At 34.8% G+C, this 10,796-nt stretch overlaps 1 protein-coding gene across 1 annotated transcript in view; it reads right to left on the bottom strand.

Annotated features, from left to right (window-relative positions):
- Positions 1–10,796, bottom strand: part of LOC117105190 (interstitial collagenase-like) — a 25,033-nt gene that overhangs the window by 12,523 nt on the left and 1,714 nt on the right. The window contains exons 3-6 of the mRNA XM_033246259.1: positions 9,184–9,473; positions 1,989–2,147; positions 775–896; positions 49–196 (exon numbers count right to left, since the gene is read on the bottom strand). Of these exons, the coding sequence (XP_033102150.1) occupies positions 49–196; positions 775–896; positions 1,989–2,147; positions 9,184–9,473 (719 nt within the window). The remainder of the gene's footprint in view (positions 1–48; positions 197–774; positions 897–1,988; positions 2,148–9,183; positions 9,474–10,796) is intronic.

Consider the following 10,796-nt stretch of genomic DNA (forward strand, 5'->3'; position numbering starts at 1 on the left):
ATAATAATAATAATAATAATAATAATAATAATAATAATAATAATTTACCTTTAAAGAAAATTATTGTGCTGTCGAGCCATCTCTCATAACCAGCATCTACGTCATCTGGTAAACCGTACCAGAAGTGTGTATTTAGATCACCGTCAATATCGGTGACAAGCACACCTGGTCGTTGAATTCTCCAGTATCTACCTTTCTATGAAATGAATTTCAAATTGTTGTTATTGGTACATTACTATTGCTGTATTTGAAAAATATACTGCCACCATGTAAGTTTGAAAAAAAATTGCTTAATTTTTATGTTTAGATTCTAAATTTTAAAGATTTACTGTCCCTGGAAAATGACCAAAATCATAAAAAATAATCTTTAAATTAACTTGCTCATTTTGCAGTAACATACAAATTATTAACTTGAGCATAGAAATTATTATATATATTGTAATATATAATAATAATAATGATAATAATAATAATAATAATAATAATAATAATAATAATAATAATAATAATAATAATAATAATAATAATAATAATAATAATGTTTCAACTAAAAATTATGGTAATAAATAGAGAAAACCTATTTTCCTCATAGTAAGAGCAAGTATTTTCCCTTAAAAAATAATCAACGTTTTAATAATAATATTTCTATGATCTTTGCATATCCTATAAGCAAGTAAATTTAAGGATGTGCGTAATAAAATGTCATTTAATAGGTGTAGTGCGCAGAGCACAATTTTATAGACCTTGTCCGCAGCCATTGTGCAGTACGTTTACCTGGAATGCAAATATTTCTCCTCTAAGATAACCGACTGCAGTGAATATTTTATTACATCCTTCGACATCACTCGATGTGTAAGTAGGTCTCGGGCCACCTGGGTTCGGATTCGTTCGGGAACCTGTGAAAAAAAAATCAGTCACATTATTTGATTTATTTTTTGCATTATTCAATTTCCTTGCCAAATATTTAAACACAGATTAATACCTAAATATTTCAATTAAATCGCCTATTCTTCTACGACATGACAACATTAAGACTTTATTGCAGCAAGGAAAATAAACATATTTAAAAGCAAATAAATTTATCTAAAGTTTACCAACATCTCTTGTGTTTGTGGTGGTTATTCATTCTGAATAATGTAATGTAATGTGGTTCGATTTATATAGCGCTTTATACCGAAGTCTCAAAGCGCTCGAGGTGTGGACTAGACCGAACAGTAACTTTCTTCTCCCCTAAGGGTCTCTACGTGTATGAGCACCCGGTAAACGTGTACCAGCTATCCCTCGTCTGTCTACACCAGGGGATGTAGGAACCAGTACACCAGGCTAACCTCCTACTCGTCTCGAAAGATGTACTGGGCTCTTTATAGTGCACTCGAGCCATTGTATACCTGGGCTTACGGTTTATAGTCCTTATCTGAGAAGACTCGTTCCATCACCAGAACCATAGGCGAACGTGCCGTTCGAACCAGCGCCTATAATAGAATGCGGCGCCCCTGTCTTAACGCTCGGCCATCCAACACGCCCGAGTAATGATATGTTATCAAATAAATAAATACATTAAGAAACACATTTTTAATAAGCAACTATAAATACTGTACAATCATTAAGATCAGAGGCCTATGGTGAACGGTCACCATATGTTGAACGGTCGTCATATAATATCACAATTAAATTTCACTATATATAATCTTATAAGCCTATTATTAAAATATTAAATTATTGGCTTCCGAAAATGCACATAATATGACACGATGATGGAGAGGAAAACAGTTTAAGTGAATTGCAATTTCAAAAACTTTAACAACATATGCAACTGTATTAGAATTGTCATAATTAAATTTTCAATATTTACAATAATTGATATAAAGGACCTGTTAATAATAAAAATCGTTGCTTGATCCAAAATTGTATAATTATTTGAAGCCATATATAGACCCATGATTGTTTTATGATGCAAATTACGGGTCAGCCAATGATTTTTACTATACCATATACGGCTTGGATTCCTCTTATGTCATCACTGTGCAAGAGCAATGAGGGTTGATAGCCCGTGAAAACAGGATACATAAGTGCGCCATAGACGTTCGTATGCAATAATCCGAGTGAGTGTCCAATCTCATGGGCGGCAATATGAAGTAGATTGAAGTCTAAAAAGAATTAATATGTTACCATCAGTTATTTTATAATTATCTTTCTTGCATTTTCTTTAGCAGGGCCGCCGTGTCCATTATTGCCATTGTGAGCTTCGGGTGTGTGCAAAGATGGAGGGGTCAGGTGTTGGCGGGGGGATGTGGAGAGGTGCAGAGATGGTTCGATTAGAGTTCTTTTTTCATTACTATGGCAAATTTAATCCTGGATAACATAAATAAGCTCACTACGACTAATATACAGTATGTCATGTAATAAATATAATTGTGCTAGTTTTTTCAATTGAATTTTATACATCCGTTATTAAACAACAATTATACAGCCTTTGACACGAGGTCTATTATTCATGGGTTCAAATACGTCACAGGCTACTCAGTATAAATCATTATTTTTATGAGTTAGTTTGCAAGAAATTTATAAGAGGGCATGATTATGATTAATGAAGATAAATTGAAAAACTTTGTATGGGGAGTATTTCAGTAGCGGCAGATTCAGGGGCCCAGCAGCAGTGGTTGTGCCAGCGGGGTACTGGGGAGCTAGGGCCCCCGTCGAGGAGAAAACCACAATTCGTCGGGGAGATAAATTGTACCGCCTATATGCATTTTCTACATATTAGTAGACTCGATCCAAAATCGATTAAATAAGCCTTTCAAACTCCTAAACTGTCATATTTTTCACGAAGTTTGGCCCCTGGACCACTTTCGAGAGATTTTGAGCGAGGCCCAACCAGTCCCACTCTTTTTTGTCGGAACATCAAATCCTGGCACCACCACTGCCCAGCAGGCCCACCCTTCCATTTTTTTTTTGAAATTTAAAATTGGAGAAAAAATCGTGGTGCTTCCAGGTTATCACAGAACTGAGCTGACACTAAGGGGGCATAATTGGCCAAATCAAAACGGTAGAAAAAAAATATCAGCGTCCAGGTTGCCATTTGGCCTTTTTGACGGCCTGATTCTTCAAATCTGGTAGTATAAAAATTCATCTGCCCGTAACGTTTGAAAATTCACGGCCAAACTATATTTTGTGAAATGTCATTTCCATAAATTTCCTAACCTCAGCCCCAGCCATAATGGGGTTGAGGTAGTCTACACTCCATCTGTACAAGTTCTTCCATGGGCCCCATTTATTTCGAATTCCATCCACCACTGTATATTTGAAAATGTATAGGGTGTGGAAATAAATGTTAATTGCATTCCTTAAACTCAATTAGATACGACTTATAAAAGGCTACAGGCGCTATGCAACCCCCTGGCTCCCAACCAAAGCTTCGACCGACGGCCCAAAAGGTTTATTTTGCAATTCGTCCCCTCTCCCCACTCAACTATGGATCGAATCCCTTGAATACAACTATGCCAAACAAGTAATATACACTATAAATACTGTCTCTTATACACATCTCACTCGAGCCATTGTATACCTGGGCTTACGGTTTATAGTCCTTATCTGAGAAGACTCGTTCCATCACCAGAACCATAGGCGAACGTGCCGTTCGAACCAGCGCCTATAATAGAATGCGGCGCCCCTGTCTTAACGCTCGGCCATCCAACACGCCCGAGTAATGATATGTTATCAAATAAATAAATACATTAAGAAACACATTTTTAAGAATCCGATATTCTATTGTGACCAACAAGTAGTGATATATTCGCTAATGACAATGGTGTTTGTGTCCTGTGCCTTAATAAATAAATATAAATTTTTGAATTTTTAACGTTATTAACCTGCAATGTAAAACTATAATCCTGAAATTGTTGCAGTGGTGGCGTCGGTGGTGTGAGAGTATTCAGAGGGAACAAGACTATGCTACGGGGTGTCCGGGGAATGAACCCCTGTCAGAAAAAAAGCCAATCATTTCTTTAGGGAACATTGATGATAAAGCATTTTCACAGTCTGAGCATGGAGGAATTAGTGGTCTGATATTGCCATTTTCTGACGTCTTGAGGTGCCTTTCTAAATTTTGCTCTCGTTGGGGCTCTGCAAGATGGATGTAGAACACCTGTCGGGGACCTCGCCTCCTCGCCGCCACTGGTAAACCTCAACATTATTTTAAAAAAAATATCCGTCTTTTCACTCAAATGAAATTCACACCACTTTCTCCAATGAAGTTCATTATCAGGCCTAGGCGTATATAGTTTTTGGTCTCAATTTGCACATTATTTTTGTTTTTCTCTCAGCCTTCTCAATAGATCCTACTTCATTTTACATCATTTTATTCTGTTTTATCAATAGTATAAACTTTTTAACAAAAACGCTTCAAAGTATGCATATATCCAATTTAAATCATTTTAATAAAAAGAAATAAACATATAACGCTTAAATGATAGATTAGGCCTATATGTGTAGGCCTATAAATACGTATAATTTCCTTTCATGTGACTCAAGGGAGGTTTTTAAACGTTACCAGCTCTATAGTACGGTACGGTACGACCGTTTAATTGACAAGGCATACTTATATGTAACCAGTGTCTGCAAAATCACCTAGGCCTATCTATAAAAAAAGATATTCTAATTTTCCATATTTTTTATTTATTAATTTATTTATTCTGTTTTATTTTAAGATAGAGATACATATCTTAATGTACAACAAATTCTAAAGTAATTAGAAAAAATACTATTGGCTGAATATAGGTAAGTCTCTCTCTAATTAAAGACCCTTTCAATTAAACACCATTTTTCTGTGGTCCCAAATTAAAAAATGCCTATTCTCTTTATCATTCTAATTATAGACCGAAGCGTTAAAGACCATGGAACCCCTCACCCTCACACACCCTCCCCGCCACAAAAGTGGTTTTAATTGGAGGGAGATCCTAGGCTATTATTAGGCCACTGATAAAAAAATATGTTTCTCGTCCTGCCTTTGAATCTCCCATACACAGAGTAGTAGGCTTATATACTTATATAGGCCTTTGCTAAAACCTAGGGTATAGGCCTACTTAATGCTTAAGAGAACATTTGGATGTAGGATTTTCTGAATCATTGTTTGAGAAAGTTAATATAATAATATTCAATAATTTGATAAGCCTAAATAGTTGACTTATTTATTGACTATTTAATTAATTATAGATTACTTAGAATGCAAAAAATAAAGTTATGAGAGAGGAAGCGACAAGGAACGAGATGGAGACAGCAACAGTAACCGTTCCAGTGTTCCTTACAGTGTATTCCGCTGTGTTGCAGGCCAGGAAATCGACACCAAATAAGCGAGGAAAGCCCACCGAGTCGGCCTCCTGTCGCAAATTATTGTATCGATAGTATTTCTTTCCTTTCAAAAAGTATGTATTACCTGATGACAAAAAGAGAAAATATAACATTATTATAAATAGACCTAATCGTAATAAGATACTACAGTCACAACATTACTTTGTCTACCGTGGGTTTTCAGAGGTTTGAACATATACAGCGTCTTTTTCTGGGTAGTTCACTTTTCTATATAGATATTTAGTAAACACTCTTTAAGAATAGGTTATATAATTGTATAGGCCTCCATACACAATTGTATGCCTGTTGAAGTCGGAAATTGTTCCTTACCGTTTTTATATCTGAAGGCCGCTGATAAGTCACTAGGAATTCCCTTAAAAACCTCAGAGATAGGGCGAGGGTACCCAGGGTCTATTTCTCGCCTGTTTTCGTCGTAGCACCACACCAAATCATCCCTAAAGAAGTACGTTTTATAGTATTCGCCGAACGTCAAGACCGCATCGATGTTGTTGGGGAGTGACTTAATAGAAGAAGGGACAGTGAATTCCGATATCGGTAAAGGTCCTTGCATCAGGTGGTTTCCATTGAACAGATAGTAATTTTCACCTGAAGTTAAAGGGACAATAATCGTTAAAATCAAAGAAAGCATAGGCCTACTATAATGAAAGTAATAAAAACAAATATTTTTTCTGATAAACTAAATATATCTTATACTTACTTGGGGTTACATTCTTATAATCTTACTCCAAAGTTTCATTAAAAAGACGATGTTTATATTTGGTCATAACTGGCAAATAATAATAATAATAATAATAATAATAATAATAATAATAATAATAATGATAATAATAATAATATTAATAATAATAATAATATAAAAATATGATAATGATGGTAATAGTAGTAATGATTGTGATAATGATAATAATGATGGTGCTGATGATGATGATGATGATGATTATGATGATGACAATAACATGAACAGTAAAAAGTCACAATAACAAAAACAATAATAATAATACTATCATTAATAAAAATAATAATAATAATACAAAAATATGATAATGATTGTAATAGTAGTAATGATTAATGATTGTAATAATGATAATAATGATGGTGCTGATGATGATGATTATGACGATGATGATGACAATAACATGAACAGTAAAACGTCACAATAACAAAAACAACAATAATAATAATAATAATAATAATAATAATAATAATAATAATAATAATAATATTAATAATATTATTATTAATAATATAATAATAATAATAATAATAATAATAATAATAATAATAATAACTATCACTAACTGGACTTAAGGGAATATCTTTTGTGTTATTTTCTATACTTTCTCTATTGTCTATGTTCCCCTTAAGGTAAGTTTTAGTAACATAATAATAATAATAATAATAATAATAATAATAATAATAATAATAATAATAATAATAATAATAATAATATTAATTTACCTTTAAAGAAAATTATTGTGCTGTCGAGCCATCTCTCATAACCAGCATCTACGTCATCTGGTAAACCGTACCAGAAGTGTGTATTTAGATCACCGTCAATATCGGTGAGAAGCACGCCTGGTCGTTGAATTCTCCAGTATCTATCTTTCTATGAAATGAATTGAAAATTGTTGTTATTGGTACATTACTATTGCTGTATTTGAAAAATATACTGCCACCATGTAAGTTTAAAAAAAAATTGCTTAATTTTTATGTTTAGATTCTAAATAAAAAAAATTAAAGATTTACTGTCCCTGGAAAATGACCAAAATCATAAAAATAATTTTTTAATTAACTTGCTCATTTTGCAGTAACAAACAAATTATTAACTTGAGCATAAAAATTATTATATATATTGTAATATATAATAATAATAATAATAATAATAATAATAATAATAATAATAATAATAATAATAATAATAATAATAATAATAATAATGTTTCAACTAAAAATTATGGTAATAAATAGAGAAAACCTATTTTCCTCATAGTAAGAGCAAGTATTTTCCCTTAAAAAATAATCAACGTTTTAATAATAATATTTCTATGATCTTTGCATATCCTATAAGCAAGTAAATTTAAGGATGTGCGTAATAAAATGTCATTTAATAGGTGTAGTGCGCAGAGCACAATTTTATAGACCTTGTCCGCAGCCATTGTGCAGTACGTTTACCTGGAATGCAAATATTTCTCCTCTAAGATAACCGACTGCAGTGAATACTTTATTACATCCTTCGACATCACTCGATGTGTAAGTAGGTCTCGGGCCACCTGGGTTCGGATTTGTTCGGGAACCTGTGAAAAAAAATCAGTCACATTATTTGATTTATTTTTTGCATTATTCAATTTCCTTGCCAAATATTTAAACACAGATTAATACCTAAATATTTCAATTAAATCGCCTATTCTTCTACGACATGACAACATTAAGACTTTATTGCAGCAAGGCAAAAAAAATAAATTTATCTAAAGTTTACCAACATCTCTTGTGTTTGTGGTGGTTATGTGAGCTTCGGGTGTGTGCAAAGATGGAGGGGTCAGGTGTTGGCGGGGGGATGTGGAGAGGTGCAGAGATGGTTCGATTAGAGTTCTTTTTTCATTACTATGGCAAATTTAATCCTGGATAACATAAATAAGCTCACTACGACTAATATACAGTATGTCATGTAATAAATATAATTGTGCTAGTTTTTTTAATTGAATTTTATACATCCGTTATTAAACAACAATTATACAGCCTTTGACACGAGGTCTATTATTCATGGGTTCAAATACGTCACAGGCTACTCAGTATAAATCATTATTTTTATGAGTTAGTTTGCAAGAAATTTATAAGAGGGCATGATTATGATTAATGAAGATAAATTGAAAAACTTTGTATGGGGAGTATTTCAGTAGCGGCAGATTCAGGGGCCCAGCAGCAGTGGTGGCGCCAGCGGGGTACTGGGGAGCTAGGGCCCCCGTCGAGGAGAAAACCACAATTCGTCGGGGAGATAAATTGTACCGCCTATATGCATTTTCTACATATTAGTAGACTCGATCCAAAATCGATTAAATAAGCCTTTCAAACTCCTAAACTGTCATATTTTTCACGAAGTTTGGCCCCTGGACCACTTTCGAGAGATTTTGAGCGAGGCCCAACCAGTCCCACTCTTTTTTGTCGGAACATCAAATCCTGGCACCACCACTGCCCAGCAGGCCCACCCTTCCATTTTTTTTTTGAAATTTAAAATTGGAGAAAAAATCGTGGTGCTTCCAGGTTATCACAGAACTGAGCTGACACTAAGGGGGCATAATTGGCCAAATAAAAACGGTAGAAAAAAAATATCAGCGTCCAGGTTGCCATTTGGCCTTTTTGACGGCCTGATTCTTCAAATCTGGTAGTATAAAAATCCATCTGCCCGTAACGTTTGAAAATTCACGGCCAAACTATATTTTGTGAAATGTCATTTCCATAAATTTCCTAACCTCAGCCCCAGCCATAATGGGGTTGAGGTAGTCTACACTCCATTTGTACAAGTTCTTCCCTGGGCCCCATTTATTTCGAATTCCATCCACCACTGTATATTTGAAAATGTATAGGGTGTGGAAATAAATGTTAATTGCATTCCTTAAACTCAATTAGATACGACTTATAAAAGGCTACAGGCGCTATGCAACCCCCTGGCTCCCAACCAAAGCTTCGACCGACGGCCCAAAAGGTTTATTTTGCAATTCGTCCCCTCTCCCCACTCAACTATGGATCGAATGCCTTGAATACAACTATGCCAAACAAGTAATATACACTATAAATAAGTCTCATATTATTTGGACTAACTTTGAGTGTTCTGAGTGAACCTTTCCGAATCGTCAAAATGGATATCTCCATCAAGAAAAGTTCCAGGGAAGTAGGCGTGAGCAATGGCGTTACCGGTCCCATCAAAAGGGCGATAATCGCCGTGATAATACGAAACAAAGCTCAGGTAAATATCCGCATAACCGGTGGTTTCTTGGAACGTTAAAGGAATATAGTCACTCCACATTTTGAAAGCTCTATGAATGATCGCATTTACTTCGGAATCCGATATTCTCTCACGTGTCGCTGCGTTTCTCGGGTAGTTTAAGATTCTGAAACGAAATGATCTGTACCATTTAATGGAATAATCCGATACAAAATTTATATGACGTATAAATTAGCAAATTTGAAACATGAACAGAAGTATTAATAATGATTGGCCTATGCCTTAAACAGCAACGTTGTTCATTGATTCAATAGGCCCCTATAATCCTTCTTAAGGTGGTGTTGTTTTACATAATCACAAAATATTGACCAACAGGTAAAATAATGCACACAAAATCTGGGAAACTATTATAAATTATTGAGGGCAATTCATCTACGGAAGCTGATCATGACCCACGATTCCCCCTACCCAAGTCTCCTTGAGAGGGCAGGAGAGTGGAATTTTTAAACCAGGCCTACTATAGCCGCATAAAGTGTCCCCTCGTATTTGGCCCTTTCGTAAGCCCGCCATGCCAACCCTGAGTCGCCGTGAACAAAATTATGTAGTTTCTAGGCATGCACAAGACATTTGCGTCGTAAATAAAGGCGATCGAGTTTGCGAGAAGAAACTCAATCTAGGACGAGTATTTTCTCACATTACAAAAAGTTTGCTGATCACACACAAACTAACTTTCGAGTCTCAATGAGTGTAGGTCTAGTGAATCTATTTTTCTTCGCTATGACAATGCAAATCCCAATACATTTTAAGATATTTAATAAAACCAAAATTTAACAAAAATTGAAACTAGATAAAAAGTCATAAAACTTTGCAACAAGTTTCATGAGATCGAAAAGCGGTAGACGCTGTTTAGTGTGGTTTAACATTACATCGGCAGCCTGGGCATCCTAATTTAATTGTAATTAGCCTAGGTATCAATTGACCTCAAAAGGTGCTATGCTAGCTATCTTATTTTTTATATGAATTTTTGAAGTTTTAATACCACCACCCTAAAGACCGGATTAACCAATACTAGCAAAAATGATTAAATACTGTACTAGCTAAGCTAAGCCATAGCAAGAGGTCATTGTACTATTCTAGAGCAGGCCTAGGCTAGCGCCACTTGATCCACTATAGCTAGAACAGTATTACCATTAGTCGCCTATAGTTTTTTCATTATTTCTTCCAGGGGTGGCGCCCCTTCCGGGCTGTCTCTTATACACATCTAGATGTGTATAAGAGACAGGCTTAACATAGCATTTAAAACATATTCACAATAATATTATAATCACTTTGCTACAAAATAGATTACATTATAAATAAGTCTCTGTAAAGCTCGGTTTCCATTAAAAATCGCTACACGCTATCGCCGACTCCTCTGGCGATGCTGATTGGTCAGTTGAATCAGGAAGTGTTCCCGATTGCGTCAGGGACAGCTACGCAGTGCAAGGAT

Source organism: Anneissia japonica, unplaced genomic scaffold (assembly GCF_011630105.1).
Source record: "Anneissia japonica isolate Jap-2015-1 unplaced genomic scaffold, ASM1163010v1 scaffold287776_len302883_cov198, whole genome shotgun sequence".
Taxonomy (NCBI): Eukaryota; Metazoa; Echinodermata; class Crinoidea; order Comatulida; family Comatulidae; genus Anneissia; species Anneissia japonica.